Source organism: Podarcis pityusensis (assembly GCF_964106645.2).
Source record: "Podarcis pityusensis genome assembly, chromosome: Z".
Lineage (NCBI taxonomy): Eukaryota > Metazoa > Chordata > Lepidosauria > Squamata > Lacertidae > Podarcis > Podarcis pityusensis.
The window spans coordinates 39,995,029-40,011,428 of NC_138044.1; the positions used below are offsets into that span (position 1 = coordinate 39,995,029).

Sequence of the window (16,400 nt, forward strand, 5' to 3'; positions counted from 1 at the left end):
AGACAGTGTAGCATTCTGGCTAGAGTGTCAGAATGAACCCTGGGAGTCCTGGTTTTGAATCACTTCACGAACATCACTGGGTAGTCATTGGATTATTCTCTGCTGCTTGTTCTAATCTACCTTAGAGGATCGTGGATTTTTTTCCCCAATGCTGAGGGGAATGTTCATTGCCCTGCAAGCCTTGGGCAGGGGGAACAGAAAATAAATGTCATAAAATCCAACACCCATTACCAGCAGCAGTGGTGGATTGAGGGCAGTGCAACCAGTTCCACCACAAAGGGCACAGGAGCTAAAGGATTACCTTTCTGCCTCCTTCCCAAAGCCTAGTTCATGGGTAAGCAAACTAAAGCCCGGGGGCTGGATCCGGCCCAATCGCCTTCTCAATCTGGCCCGCGGATGGTCTGGGAATCAGCGTGTTTTTACATGAGTAGCATGTGTCCTTTTATTTAAAATGCATCTCTGGGTAATTTGTGGGGCATAGGAATTCGTTCATTCCCCCCCCCCCAAATATAGTCCGGCCCCCCATAAGGTCTAAGGGACAGTGGACCGGCCCCCTGCTGAAAAAGTTTGCTGACCCCTGGCCTAGTCAATGTTTACCTAGCTTTTGGAAGGAGGCCTGAGGGCTCTAAAAAGGTAAAGGGATCCCTGACCATTAGGTCCAGTTGTGACCGACTCTGGGATTGCGGCGCTCATCTCGCTTTATTGGCCGAGGGAGCCGGCGTACAGCTTCTGGGTCATGTGGCCAGCATGACTAAGCCGCTTCTGGCGAACCAGAGCAGCGCACGGAAACGCCGTTTACCTTCCCGCCAGAGCGGTACCTATTTATCTACTTGCACTTTGATGTGATTTTGAACTGCTAGGTTGGCAGGAGCAGGGACCGAGCAATGGGAACTCACCCCGTTGTGGGGATTCAAACCTTCTGATCGGCAAGCCCTAGGCTCTGTGGTTTAACCCACAGCGCCACCCACGTCTAAAGCCTAGTGCCTCCTTCCCAAAATCCGGTGCCTTGCTTAGCCGGCATTGCAAAGGCACCCCAAGGGTGTGGGTGCCTAATTTTAGCCTGGCAAATAAAACCATAGCATTGTAGAGCTAGAATGGACCCTGAGGATCATCTAGTTCAGTGTTTCCCAAACTTGAGTCTCCAGCTGTTTTTGGACTACAGTTCCCATCAACCCTGACCACAGGTCCTGCTAGCTACAGATAATGGGAGCTGTAGTTCAAAAAAACCAGCTGGAGAGACTCAAGTTTGGGAAACGCTGATCTAGTCCAGCCCCCTGCAATGCAGGAACATGCAGCTGTCCCATATGGGGATTGAACTTGCAACTTTAGTGCTATCAGCACCACACTCTAGCCAATTGAGCTCTTCACTACCTGGGTACCATACTACCAGGTTCTGCCCCTTCCAGCAGCCTGGGAATCCATCCATGTGGGTACTAGAATCAGTAGAGGCTGGTTCATTAGGGCAAATGGGGCACTGCCCCACAAGTCATGGCCTGGCCACTTGCCTGCCTTCTTACTTACAACCAGTCCAGGAAGCAGCATTGTCTGCTTACTTCCTCTTCCTTAGTCTTAGCATTCGTCCTTGTAAACTCAGCAGGTAGGAGGATGGGGACAAAATAAGAATGATTGGGCTCTGCCTGTCATTGGTTCTGGCTCCACCTTCTGTTGGCCTCCCTGTCTTCTGCTCCACTCAGTTCCAATGGGCACCAGCCATCGCTGATCACAATCTTCTATTCAACATGGTAATCATCACTAATATAATTCCTTTAGGAAGCAGGATCACTCCCAGTTTTGTCAAAATTGGCCCAGAATTTATTGCCATCCAAAGCAAATGGATGTCCACCTTGCCTCTTTCCAAACATAAAAGGATTTTCCTTGAGCTGATCTACATAGGATTGTGAAAAGTAGTGGGGAAGACTGTGGCAATATATATAAGAAGAGCCTGGTGTCTAACCAGATGCTCATTGGAAGCCTGCAAACAAAACTTGAAGGTAACAGTATTGTGCCCACCTGTGACTCCCAGCAACTGGTACCCAAAGGCATACTGCCTCTGTTAGTGGAAGTACAACACCAGACTCTCCAAGTGTCCCTATTTTCCAGGGACATCCCTGATTTAGAGAAGCAGTCCCAGTTTCTGATTTGATCCTGGAATGTCCCACTTTTCCTTAGGACGTCCCTATATTCATTGGAGAAATGTTGGAGGGTATGGAGTTATCCAGCCCACTGAGCCGTCTGAAGGCAATCCTGTATAGGGAAGTTTGTTTAATGTTTTGTTATGTTTTTAAATGTGTTGGAAGCTGCCCAGAATGACTGGGGCAACCCAGTCAGATAGGCGGGGTATAAATAGTAAAATTTTCATTATGGAATGGGACTTCCCTATTTTCATTAGATAAATGTTGTAGGGTATAAGAACACCAGAAATCGTAGCTCGTACATTTAGCACTACCACATGCAATTATAGGTTCATTTTGCCTTTGGGGGCAGAATAAATAAATGGCCACCCTAAAGTTTTCAGGGTCCCCATCCTTGCTATATAACTTCAAAGCCCTTCTCGTATCGCCCTTAAACCCCGACACATCCCTGCCATGACCTTCACGGACTCAACTCCACATCAGCCTGACGTTGAAAGCTCTCATGCTTCTTCACAAGACTCTGCCCTGCCTCTTTCACTGCCCATTGTGGCTTGGAACAGCCTCCCAAAACAGCCTCTGCAATTCCATTTCCCTTCATACCACCTTCATTTCTTTACCCCCATCTTTGGCACCAGTCCATGATTCCCAACAGTAGCCAAGCCTAAGAGGGTGCAAATGATATCAACGCAAGGCTTTCCTGCCTTTATTCCTCTGTCCACATCCTGCTACGGTTGCCTCCCGTTTCAGATGGGGTGGGAGGAAATGATGGACTTACCCCAGCTATGAGCTGTTCTGCCCATGAACTGCCTTGTCTCAGGATTCCAAAGGAAGATTTTCATGTCCTTGGCCATATCGCCCCAGGTTTTCTTGCCCATTTCTTTCTTTCCCTCCTCCTCCTCCTCCTCATTGCCGTGTTGCTGAGCTGCCTCTTCATTCTTATTTTCCTGGAATGATGACAAAGCAAACCCCAGACACACACCATGTGAACAGTGTTTTTGTTGTCTTTCTTTCCACTCCCCCACCCTCCCCACTAATGGAGGATATTCCATTAGCCAAAAATAAATGCCAGTGAGTTCACTAGCTGGAGTTTTTTCCATTTTCTCATCATTGCTCCTTATGTTACAGGAAGGCCAGAGAAGTACCTAGGGGCTGTCAAAACCCTTGTCAAGGGTGCAAGCCCAGGGCAAGGTGTGCAAAAATCACCTATCAAACTATGGGGTGTAGGGCATTTATGTGTGTGGTGCTGTGCCATTGCTGTTGCAGCAAGATCAAATGTGGGGGAAGCTTTCTGTCTTTCTCACACCACGGCACAAAAACACGCAATTTTATCTGCCCTTCTACTTCACCTTGCCCTCACTCTGGATGCTTTGAGCACTTGGGTCATGTAAAATGTAGTAATTGTTCAATTCTATTGCAGTAAAGTGTAGTTTTCAGGGGACAATATAGCTCCTTGCCAAGGGCACAAGGGACTCTACGTACAGTATGCCTCTGAGAAAGGCACAGTTTATTTACTTCTCTCTCTTTCTCTCTCTCTCCCCCAGAGAGCATGGTTTAGAATAAATGGTTTGTCCTTATTTTTGCTATCCTTTGGGGAAGGTCCATAGCTCAGACAGCACCAGGTAGGGATGGAGGAGAATTTTGATTCAGTACACATGTAAAGCTAAATCTATCCTGTTTACACATTATGTGAATCGAAACACAACCATCTCTTCACACTTAAGCTTCGCAATGTAGTGCTCCAAGTAAGCAATGCACATTTAAGGAGAAAATATGCATAAAATTAAATATATTGTTGAAAATAACATTTAAAAGTGCATTATATATGGTGAGATTGCTTGCAAAAATATGTCAAAACTGCATATAAAAATGTGTTTATAGAAAAAAAATGCGCTAAAATGCTAATGAATTTTCATGAGAGTTTTTTTAATATGCAAATTGCTGCAAAATGTGGTGAACTGAATTTAAGACTGGCAAAATAAGAAACTGAGAACAAAAATTGATGGTCCTTCTATCCACATCTCCTGGTGGAGTTGGGAGAGACCCTTCTGTGAAACTATTATGGACAGCTGCTGTTGATCACTGTAGATCAACAGCTGCCCAGAGTGGCTGGGGAAACTCAGCCAGATGGGCAGGGTATAAATAATAAACTATTACATTATTATAGATCAGGTGGCCATGCTTGCTGGGGCTGTAGTCCAGCAGCATCTGGAGAACCAGAGGTTCCCCATACTTCTTGGAGAAAATACTGAGCTAGACAAACCAATGTTCCAATTTGGTACAAGGAGGCTTCCTACATGTCTATTTGTTCCTTTTAGTTCCAGTCTTCATGCTGTGAGTGCCATTCCTTATTTAGCCAAAGCAGCACCAAAGCACACTAAAGAGAAATAGCACAAGGCTCTGGGAAACCTCAAAATCTGCAAAAATTGCAAATGTTTTTAGGGGGAAACCTACAGGGAGAAACCCCAACCTCCAGCCCCTCCTACGAAGACCAGGCATGCTCAGTGGCCACAGAATGCTGACTCTCTTTTGACTCACTGTTGATGAAAACATGGAAAAACCAGTGGAGGGGCAAATGGGAAGGCTGGAATCCTGAACAGCAGCAGCAGCAGCAGCATTTTGTTGCAGACAAAAACATTTTGTCTTGTTCTTACTTGGCATGTTGTTCCCTGTGTGATATTTCCAGCAGCACCTCCTCAACCTGAACCCCCACACACCTCATTTTTGTGTGGGGGGGGGCTTCCTTTTATTCCTAACCCCCTGTATTTCTAAGATGATCAGAAGAAGAAGGTGCCAAAGCAAGAATTGTCACCAAGGTGTGCCTGAAGCAATAGAAAGCTACAGCAGAGATGATCAGAAAAACTGACAATTTTAACTGCCATCAGAATCAAGTTTCTCCACCCCCTCTAACTGGATCTCCTGCTGCCTGGAAAACCTGGAGACATGATCGATGTTTGTCTTTTCAGATGTATTATAGCTCCATGTTGTACTAGAAGCCCTTTGAGGCCCTCTCCAAGCTCTCTGATTGTATGACCAAAAAAGTTCCAAGCTGAACCTGCCAAGTCCATCTCATATTTGGCCATCTTTTCATGAAGTCCACCGTTCAACAATCCACCCAGAGCTTTTACAGGTTACTTCTGAACATTGAACTTGCCATCAGTCAATCACGATGGAGCAACTTGGCTAGGACAATTTGATCCATCTATCCAAGGCTGACCCAGGAAAAAGCCTTTCCTGTCACTTACATAATGGGTTCACATAGGGCAGCCTGTTCATCAATGGATCATCAGTGCATGAATCACATGATATGAGAGAGAAAGCAAAAAATTAATGCAGGAAATTAAAAGCACAATCTGGCCCCCCTGAAAGCACTTCCATGAGTTTCAGTGGGAGAATTAAACTCCAGATTAATAGTACAATTTTAGGCATGCCAATGGAGAAGTCTCACTGAGCTAACTAATTAGGCTTATTGCCAAGGAACTGTGCATAAAATTGCTGCATTAATCTCTCTCATTTGAATCAATGGGTCTTAACTATGCTTTTGCAAGATTTTCCTTCCCATATAAATGAAATCTGGTCTCATAAAAATGCCCAAAGGTTGCCCCTTGTCTTCTGTAGCTTTCCTTCTGGGCTAGCAAAGTGTGGAAAGTCAAATTCTCACCATTCCCTTGCTGACGAAGGATCAACTCAAAGCAAAATCACTCCACAGCTAAGGAACAGATTTTGTAAAAACTGCTTAAAAGTTAAATCTGTTCCCCCTTGTGTGGGTGTGTGAGATCTTATTTCACAAGTGCAGAGAACCTTCAAAGAACCTTCAGACTAGTTCCCCACACGTATGTCCCTCTAGTGACGAGTTCAATGTGTGAACGAGCTGCCACTGACAGAAAGCCCACGTTGCCTTGCATGGGCTCCAATGCATGAGCTCCAATGACCATGCTCAGCACTCCTGCAACTCATTGAAACGATGAGTCTTCAAGAGGTGAGTCATCAAGCATTATAATACATATGAGAACCAGCCTTTGGCACAGTGGTGGGAGAGATGTGCCCCCCCCCTGGTGTTTCTGGACTACAGTTCCCATCATCTCCTATCATTGACTATGTTGGCTAAAGCTGATGGGAGTTGGAGTCCAATAGCATCTGGAGGACAACACCTTCCCCACACCAGTTCTAGAACTATCAAGTATCCCGTACAACAGCTATCTTTCTGACCAACTGTCACTGATCAAGCCAACCACTTGAGACAAGCAAAAGACAGGTGCCTATCCAAGTTCCTGATTGCTAGTGTGGAAGCAAGCCAAGACAGAGCCTGCAGGGGAAAGCACAAAAACCCTACAGTTACTAGCCAATATGACCTTGGGAAGAGGAATTCCCTTCCTGTCTAAATATGGCAACTGGCGAAAGCCATCTGCTAAGGGTCAGAGGCTGCCTTTTGGCATCGGAAGTTATTCTTTTGCCTGTGTGGGTGATCTCAGAGTTCCACATCACCACAACCATTCTAACTTCACAACCAGAGATATAGGAAGTTAGGCAGCATTAAGTCCCCCATCCCGTAACATGTTCTCAAAATGGCTCTGAGCTAGTTTAGGTATCACCTCTGCTATGTCAACCCTGTCTCCAAAAAACACACCACTCCTTCCTTTAGTTGCATCCCAAGTAGAATGGATAACATATTTTAATGCCCCTAACCCAATGTGTTGTCTCCATCACACCAGATACACACCAGAGCTGACGTACCCTGAATGGAAAAGTGCCACCATAAGTGGGGCAAGGTGCTGTTGTACTGTTACTGCTAGGCTGCTCTCAGTCAAGTGCCCTGGAACCCCATGTACCCAGGGCCAGCCCAAGGCATTGTGGTGCCTGAGATGATGGACAAGATGGTGCAGCCTCCTATTTCCCTGTACTGAAGCCAGTTGGCCCAGCATTGAATCTATCTGAAGGAGCGTCTCCACCCCCATCATTCTGCCCAGACACTGAGGTGCAGCGCCGAGGGCATTCTGGCAGTTCCCTCACTGCGAGAAGTGAGGTTACAGGGAACCAGGCAAAGGGCCTTCTCGGTAGTGGCACCTGCCCTGTGGAACGCCCTCCAACCAGATGTTAAAGACAAAAACAACTACCAGACTTTTAGAAGACATCTGAATGCAGCCCTGTTTAGGGAAACTTTTAATGTTTAACAGACTATTGTATTTTAATATTTTGTTGGAAGCCGCCCAGAGTGGCTGGGGAAACCCAGCCAGATGGGCAGGGTATAAATAAATAAAGAAATAAATAATCTCACTTCGACACTGGCAACTGAAGAGTGTCCTCCACCACCTCTGAGGGCAGCACAGCTCTGTTATCTAGCACCTCACCACCACTTCCTATCCTCCAGTATGTGCTACCTGAGGCAGCAGCCTCACTCTACCTAACTGTAGAGCTGGTCCTGAACGTACCATTCTGAGCTGATGTTTTGGTTCTAATAAAAGCACTCAGATGGAGCATTTTCCCATGAGCTTGGTTCTTTTTCATCTTCGACAGACAAGTTAATTATTTGCATCAATGAGCCAATTCATGCATGCAGACCTTTCTTCTTATTATTATTTGACTAATTCTCAATTATCTGGATAGTCTTTTCCTCCTGGGGGGGAAATCTAGCTTTGTTTGACGCATGGCCATACTTTCCCCCTTTCTTCCTCCAACACTTAGGAGGAGAGTGTGGACAAACCTTCTGCTCTGCTCATCAACAGCAGAAACAAAGGGTTCGATTCTGCTCACAGATGGAACCTCTGGAAATCTATTCCTCATTACCCTAAGGGGTTGCTTACTTACTGGCATTTGGTGATAGTTGAGCGGGTGGTCCTTGGCACCTCCAGAGGTGGCGTTCACTTCCATGGTGAAAAAAGGAAAAAAGGGAAAAAATATGAGATGGTTAGTATGTCAGGATGTCAACTCCTGGTCTAATAATGCAGGTCACGTCTCTTCACTGAACCCTGGAATTATCCAGCAATCCCATTGCACAAGCCGATTCAGTGGTTTTTTGAAAAAAGAAAAATCAAGCAGGAGCAGGGGCTTTGCGACTATCACCAGGTGACGAGTTTTGCTTTTCAGCACTGCAGAGAAGACGGAGCATGTAAGGAGGAGACCAGCAAGCTGATTGCTCTCATCAGGCAACTGAGATCATGCAGCAGGATTCCATACAAGAATTTAGGCCCTCATCCACCAGAAGTCATTCACGTGTAAAAAGCAGCCTATCGCATGAAAAATCCCAGAGAGGGGGAAAGACCAAGAATCTTGCCAGGAAGGAAATCTTTCTGCCTTGGGAGGCTGAGGATCACCTGTTTATAGAGCGTTACAAAATAATCAGATCTTAACAGACAGAAATGTACGTGCCAATATGTCCCTGTCAGTCATGGGGAGGCCCCTTGTCTGAATGCTTCCAAAATTGCTTTCACGGTCCGACATCGCTATATTTATCACTTTGCCTTCAGACAGGCCAGAGGTGGGTTCGTGCAGTGTCAGTTTCCCAACCACCCGTAATTCCAGGAACCATCTGAAGATCCCTGGAGAAGAGCCAAGAAGGACAGTGTGGAGAGGGAATTTGGAGGGGCACTATCAGGTTAGAAGTGGACATATCCCATTATCCACATGCCTGCCACAACAAGCAAAGGCATCACCACCGTATGTGCTTGTTTGTTTGTCGCTTTTTGCAGGAAGCTCTCTGTTCAAAGAGACTTTCAAAAATAAAACACTGAAAACAAGTGTAAAAGCAAGCATGAAAACAACCTAAAATGCTTATCTATAAGTAAAGGTAAAGGGACCCCTGACCATTAGGTCCAGTCGTGACCGACTCTGGGGTTGCGACGCTCATCTCGCTTTACTGGCCGAGGGAGCCAGCGTTTGTCCGCAGACAGCTTCCGGGTCATGTGGCCAGCATGACTAAGCCGCTTCTGGCGAACCAGAGCAGCACACGGAAACGCCATTTACCTTCCTGCCGGAGCGGTACCTATTTATCTACTTGCACTTTGAGGTGCTTTCGAACTGCTAGGTTGGCAGGAGATCTATATCTATACACACACATATATAATACAGAGAGAGAGAGAGAGACCCTACCCCACTGAAAGACAACCAGAAATCTAGGGTCCAAAATCCTAAGTGAATAAGCATGTTTCTTGCCTGGCATGTAAAAGCAGATAGTGATGGTGCCTGGCATGCCTCCCAGGGGATAGAATTACCCAGGCAGGGAGCCACTACTGAGAAGGTTGGTCTGGTGATATTAATGACTTACCCTCCAACTGTCCCATTTTTCCAGAGACAGTCCGGAATTATGAAAGCCATCCCGGCTTCTGATTTGATCCTGGAATGTTCCTATTTCCCCCACAAGTGCTGCCGCCACCAAGCTTGGGAGAAAGGATGAACCGGCGCTTGTCCCAGGTGTCAGCGGCTGCAGCAGCTGTGAGGCAGCATCCCATTGCCTCTCCATGGTCTCTGCTGCTGGCCGCATCCCTTGGGCAGCTCATAGCAACCGCTGGAAAGCAGGTGAGGAGGAGAGGATGCTGCCGCCAAGGACCAGCCCCACGGGTCACATTGGCTCCGAGATGCAGAGCCAGGGAAAATAGGGACATTCCAGGATCAAATCAGAAGCTGGGATAGCTTTTGTAATTCTTAGCCTGTCTCTGGAAAATAGGGACAGAGGTGGGAAAATAAATGGACTTATTCTGCTAACTTTCCAATGACCAGCCCTGTGGAACACCCTCCCACCAGATGTCAAAGAGAACAACAACTACCAGACTTTTAGAAGACATCTGAAGGCAGTCCTGTTTAGGGAAGCTTTTAATGTTTAATAGGTTATTGTATTTTAGTGTTTTGTTGGAAGCCGCCCAGAGCGGCTGGGGCAGCCCAGCCAGATGGGCGGGGTATAAATAATAAATTATTATTATTATTATTATTATTATTATTATTATTATGACACTAACTTCCCACTATGTTCTCCTCCCTTGCTCTTCCTAAAAACACCAAGTCAAACACTCCTCACCGCCCCCTAGCCCCCCTCCCAAGAGTAGTAAAAACAAGAAAGTCCTTTCGAATAGGGACATTCTGTGACACACAATATCCTGTCGCAATTAAAGGCTCAGATGAATTACACCCTCAATGAAGCATGTTTTCCTGCATTGCTCCATGAAGCAGCACACACACACCATCTCCTCTGCAATGCTTTCCAAAACGTTTTCTATTTTGGTTTGAGGCTGCTGTCCGCATTAGCTGCGTCGTGTTACAGTAGTTGATGGCCCAGGTTTCATTTCAATATCTTGTTTGACTCCCTTCTGCCCCCTTCTGTCCCGAGGCACTGGATCTTCTGCGGCAATGTGCCACTGTTATCTCTTCCAGTGACACATCCAAACATGGGCACAACCTGAAAAAAGCAGGTTATAAACTGGCAGCAGCTGTTTCCAATAGAGACATTTGCTGCAAAGAAAATTTGTCAACATGTGGTAATCTTCTGCTTTCTGAAATGATGGGGAACCTGTGGCCCTCTGGGTGTTTTTGGACTCCGAATCACATCAACCCAAGCCAGCATGTCCACTGCAACTCTGAGAGTCCCTCAGATTTGTCATCTCTGTTGTCCCCTCCAGATTTTGCAGGACCACAGCACCCAAAAACCCTAGTCAGCTTGTTCAGTCGCCAGGAATTATGGGATTTGTGGCTTAAGAGAATTCGGAGGTGGCCACATTGTCTACCCCTGGTTTAATCTTAATGTGGTTTCCCCACTATTTCCCCCCCCCCCTGTTGTTATTTTAACTTTTATTTTTGCTGTTTATATTTTGTTGTTTTCCTTTCCTTTGCTTTTTTCATCTTGTACTTTTCTACTTCTTTGTAATTATTATTATTATTATTATTATTGACTATAGACTTAAGCTACTGTTCTATATACACACTTAACTGAGAGTAAACCCCCCCCCCCAACTCCAATGGGGCTTAGTTCTGAGTAGATGCATACACGACTGAGCAGCTAGGCTTGTCCCACAAATTGTAATGGTTTGACTTGGTGGTTCCAAATTTTGTTTCAGTTTTGTTTGACATTTGCCTTCCCCACTCTTAATTTAGATTTCTACTGTATTATTAAATAAATATTCTTGGCGGTTTTTTGCCCCTTAGCCACATATCCATGTTCTCAGGTAAGCGTGCATGGGTTTTCAGTCTTCAGGAAATCCTTTACTCTTCCTACAGAATTAAAAGGAGAAAACTGCTTAAATTTGGATGAAATATATTTTACTTTAAGCAGGGTAGGATGGCAATCTCAGTCCTAATGCAAAAATTAACCCAGTTATGGTTGCAATCCCAATCCCACATATTTCAGTGCAATGAATGAAACCCCAATGAATCCAACAGAACTTACTTCTGAGTAGACATAGTTAGGGTTGTATAATATCACCACTTTGCCCCACTCAGTGTCCCTTGATCACAAAAACCAAGGATTTTTAAAACTGCTGGCTGAACTCCAAAAAGAATAACATTTCAGTAAATATGTGGGCTGGCTTTCGTTTTGGCATCAAAATAGATGTGCCTATCACTAAATGAGGCATAGCATTACATGCCGAATTCTTTTGAGCTGTGGATGAATGGTAGATCTGGTTGAGAATGCAAAGTCGTAATTATCAGAATGCCTCTGATCACGTGCCAAGTGCATTTTTCCTCCATTACAGAGTAACTGCAGCTAACCTCCATACTTCTGGGATTAGAAAGTAGAATACCTAGGTGGGCTTGAGTTTGCAAATGTTGCTCTTTTTAGAAATTAATCATCAAGAACAAAAAAAGGACATTGGCTATGCCTTGGTAATTAATTCACATTTAGTACACTTGCATGTTTGAAATCCAAAGCTAAGCTTTTTTTAAAAAAAGGTTAATGTACGTTAATTTAAAAGAAGGCAAAGAATAATTTATGAACGGAAAAAAATAAGTACTGCAACCAATTACCCCCACTTGCAGATTCACAATATTTTTAAAAATAATTGTGTTTTTCCTCAAAATGACCCCATAAATCCAGATCTTCTCTTTTCACTGGCCCACAAAGCATAGCTGTCAACTTTTCTCTTTTCTTGCGAGGAATCCTATTCGGAATAAGGGAATTTCCCTTAAAAAAAGAGAAATGTTGACAGCTATGCCACAAAGTTCCAAAAGAATAATTACTGTAAAATCAAGTAATAGAGAAGTACTTCATAGGTCATCTTGGCTAGACCAACTAGGAAATCTTACACCACTGAGGCATTCCTGATAATGATTTATTACTACTAGTACTGCCAATTTTATTATCATCACCACCAAGAAAAATAAGAGTTTTGGGTGATTGTTGTTTCATAAGGATAGCAATATTTAATTGGCTCAACTGATAGACAAATCAACCAACAATTTAGTAAATTAATCAAGGAGGAAATTTTTAATCATTAGGGTCAAGAGCTGAGAACACACTTGTGTTTTTCTAAGGTTATTTTGACCACGTTACTCTAACAGTAAACTACTAATATGAAAAGTGGCATTTCCTTGTTGCAAGGATTAGTAATTTTTGTGCATTCAGTTGTAAGTCTCTTTCACTTCCTCCAGTCCAAGGGCCATTCAGGACCCACGCTGCAATTTGTTTTGATGGTTTTTAATAACTAATTTTTAGTTTGCTGCAACTCGCCCTGGACCCTGGAGAGACCGCACACGCGCCTCGGGCAAAGGTTTTTAAGTCGCATGGAACCCGGAGAGACATCCGAGTCGATTTGTATAGGATCAGGCTGCCAAGCGCGGCAAAAGTTCTTGAATCGGTTAAAAACACACACACATACCACATGATTTCTCGAGCTCTCCTATTGATTTCTGCATGTTTGCGCCTTTCTTTCTTTTTTTTTTAAAAGGAAAGGAGCCACCCAGCTTGGAATCTTGCGCATCGAATAACGCATGGAAAATATACGGGACGACAGGTAGCAAACCCGCCTGCAACCCAACCGTGGCGAAACAGGAAGGTTCTCCTCTCCCCCTGCCCACATTTTATAGCGGGCTGGTCTGGTTGGTTTGTCTCTCCAGTTTGCGCAAGCGCCACAGACCGGCTCTGGTGGTTGGAGGGAGCCGCTGCTGTTGCCCGGAGCATGAACCTCGAGCAGCGCAGGAGGATGCGCCGCGGCCGGTAGCTCCCGCCGGACACCTTGCATTGAGGGCCCGCCACTATGCGCCAGGCCTTGACTCAGCCGCGCCCCAGCGCGATCCCCCTCTCCGATTCTGTGGGTGAGGCGCCTCTTCGTCGAGGGGAAAGGAAAGGAGGGTGTGGATTTGGGGAAGGGGCGCCCATAGCAAGTGGGGCAGGAGCGCGCGCGGGAACGGAGTGTAACTGGGTGCCGCCTTTTGCGCAACACTCTTTGGGTCCTTTTTCCCCCCCTTTTTTGCAAAAACCAGAGTCGGGGGTGGGTGGGTATTGGGTCGTTTGGGGAAGTCCTGATCGCCTGGACATGCAGCACGCGCCCCAGGCCCGCTCCTCTCTCTCAACCTGCAGCCCTGTCGCTTGCATTGCAGCTCAAGGCCAGAAATAATTTTTTTTTTAAAGCTTGCAACGGGAGTGGAGGAGGCCCCGGGTGAAAGGCGAGCCTTGCTGTTTTCCACATGCCTGAGCAGAGAAGCTTGGGACCGTTTCTATTTAAAATCGCCACTGCTTGTTTGTTTTTAATAAGGGAGGGGGGTTGTATGGAGAAGGTTTAGGTTATTGCTGTTTGGAGACCCTTGGTTTGTATCACTTGGCTTCCTTTGGTCTGGAGGCCACGGGGCTGTTTCCCCCCACTGATTGAGTGGCCTTGTGTTATTAGAGGATTTAATTTGCCCTATTGGTGAGTAGGCTGAATGTGTGGTCACCAGGCTGCTGCTCCATTCATTTATTGGAGCAAGGCCTGCAACTCAGTGGGAGAGCATCTGCTTTGCATGCAGAAGGTCCCAGGGAACCCCAAGGCAGTGCTGCAAAACACTCCTACCTGGAGGGTTGCTGCCAGCCAGCGTAGACCAGCCTTCCTCAGCCCCTGTTACGTGGGCTTCATGTAAAACAAGGTGGAGGAGAGCCTTAACTCAGTACAACTTGTGCTTTCCATGCAAAAGAGCCTCAATTCAGCCTGGCATTTGCTTGTAGGTCTGGGAAATACTCCTGCCTGGATAACTGCTGCAGTCGTTGTAGACCAGCCTTTCCCAACCTTTTCTGGTTGAGGCTGGTGGGAGCTGTAGTCTAACGGTCTAGAGGGGAGCTGGTTGGGAAAGGCAGCAGTGACCTACATGGAGCAGTGATTTGAATCTCATAGATACCTTCCTATGTCCTTGTTATTTATTTCAAACGCCCATCATCCCTGACCGTTGGTCCTGCTGGCTGGTGCTAAGAGGAGTTGGAGCCCAGGAACATCTTGAGGGCCACCATTTCCCCATCCCGGTTGCATAGGATTGTGCTAAGAGAATTTCTGCAATATTGATATAACAAGATGCAGAAATAATACGATATATCACAAGCTTTTGAATATAGAAGCCTCATTGCTGGGCAGAACTTGACAATTCCTTAAGTCAGGGAGGCAGATTTCCTGGGGACAGATTGAGTGGGCCAACTGCTAGTGATGGACCTTGGGATCTTAGATTTTAGTGGTGCCCTGTGTGATGCCAAAATTCAGCACCAAATTCATGCCAAACTTATTGCACCCTTAACTGTATTCTAAATCATAGCTGTGGCACCCCCAAGGCTCTGCACCCAGTGTGACCAAACCAGTCACGCTCCCCTAAATCTGCCTTTGCAACTGCCCTGCTTCTCCCCCCCCCCACCGCCTGTTCATTTGCCCTCTCCCTCTGGACCCAGTCTGTATCTCTGGGCATAAAGAAATAGCAAGGCAAGCAAAACCTTATGTTAGAAACATAGGGAGTTGTCTTATACTGAGTCAGACCATTGGGTCTACTTAGCTCAGTATGTCTACGCTGGCAGCAGCTCCTCACCGTTTCAGAGAGGGCTTCTCCCAGCCCTACCTGCAGATGCCAGGGCTTGAACATGGGACATTCTGTATGCAAAGCAGATACTCTGCCGCTGAGTGATGGACCTGTCCTTGCTTTTGGAAATGCTTGTGCACTTAGAGAACAGCAGAAGAACAGGGAGCTGCTGCAGCAGCAGCAACAGCAAGGAGTTGGCTCAGGGTCGGGGAAGAGATTCAAGGGTCAGCAGCTGCCCCTCTGTTGTGTGGTCTTAAGGCAGATGCCCTACCATGCCAACTTCTGACGCCAGTTGTGGGAACAGGACTGACATATTGCAGAAGAGAAGGGTTTTTTAAAGAAAGAAAGAAAATGAAGAAAAAGAAAGAAGTCATATTGGATATTAACAAATCAAATCAGCTGTTCAGAGTTAACTTGCTGCTAATCTGGTTGTGTTCTTCCTCCTCTCTTAACAAATTAACTGAATGAGGTTTTTCCTTGCCATGGGTTTTCTTATTTGCCACACCCTGTTGGTTAAACCACAGAGCCTAGGGCTTACCGATCAGAAGGTTGGCGGTTCGAATCCCCATGACTGGGTGAGCTCCCGTTGCTCAGTCCCTGCTCCTGCCAACCTAGCAGTTCGAAAGCACGTCAAAGTGCAAGTAGATAAATAGGTACCGCTCCGGCAGGAAGGTAAAGGGTGTTTCCGTGCGCTGCTCTGGTTCGCCAGAAGCGGCTTAGTCATGCTGGCCACATGACCTGGAAGCTGTACGCCGGCTCCCTCGGCCAATAAAGTGAGATGAGCATCACAACCCTAGAGTCAGCCACGACTGGACCTAATGGTCAGAGGTCCCTTTACCCTTTACCTATTGGAGAATGTGAGGCACTACTTGCTGCTTGCAAATGTGAATTCATGTCCCTTTTCTCAAAGATCAGCAAGAGCATTCCCCACATTTAACGTACTTAGCCTTGATAGCACAACTGGTGTGGTCACATCAGAAAGGAGTAAATCTTCAGACTTAGAGATGCCACAGGAGAGGGGGCGTGAAATGTGAAGTGCAAAGTCTTTTCATGTGAGCTTGGAAGCCTGTGCCAGCGCATGGGTGTGTCGCTCAACTGAATGCTGGGCAGGCCGCCTTGAAGCAGGTTCAAGATGCAGAACTGGTTAGGACCCTGAGTCCATTCTTTGAGGGAGCTTATGCCTCATTATTTAGTGCTTTGCAATGTGATTTAAGTTTCTTAGCTGGGAGCATAAGAACATAAGGAGAGACAGCTGGATCAGGCCAATAGCCCACCTACTCCAACATCCTGTTCTCACAGTGGCCAACCAGATGTCTATGA

At 46.1% G+C, this 16,400-nt stretch overlaps 2 protein-coding genes across 4 annotated transcripts in view; one reads left to right on the top strand and one right to left on the bottom strand.

Moving 5' to 3' along the window:
• ATP1B4 (ATPase Na+/K+ transporting family member beta 4) overlaps nucleotides 1-16,400 on the bottom strand; it is a 43,842-nt gene that overhangs the window by 11,227 nt on the left and 16,215 nt on the right. Inside the window, exons 1-3 of one of the 3 annotated variants that reach the window (XM_080991146.1) lie at nucleotides 12,929-13,052; nucleotides 7,935-7,990; nucleotides 2,908-3,076 (exon numbers count right to left, since the gene is read on the bottom strand). In XM_080991146.1, coding sequence (XP_080847272.1) covers nucleotides 2,908-3,076; nucleotides 7,935-7,990; nucleotides 12,929-12,965 — 262 coding nt within the window. In that variant the 5' untranslated portion in view covers nucleotides 12,966-13,052. Of the gene's footprint in view, nucleotides 1-2,907; nucleotides 3,077-7,934; nucleotides 7,991-10,300; nucleotides 10,377-12,928; nucleotides 13,053-16,400 lie in introns of those variants that run through there. The other 2 variants (XM_080991145.1, XM_080991147.1) reach the window with 2 other exon arrangements.
• The window catches only part of TMEM255A (transmembrane protein 255A), a 34,223-nt gene continuing 31,018 nt past the window's right edge, over nucleotides 13,196-16,400 (top strand). Inside the window, exon 1 of the mRNA XM_080991151.1 lies at nucleotides 13,196-13,364. Coding sequence (XP_080847277.1) covers nucleotides 13,307-13,364 — 58 coding nt within the window. The 5' untranslated portion in view covers nucleotides 13,196-13,306. The remainder of the gene's footprint in view (nucleotides 13,365-16,400) is intronic.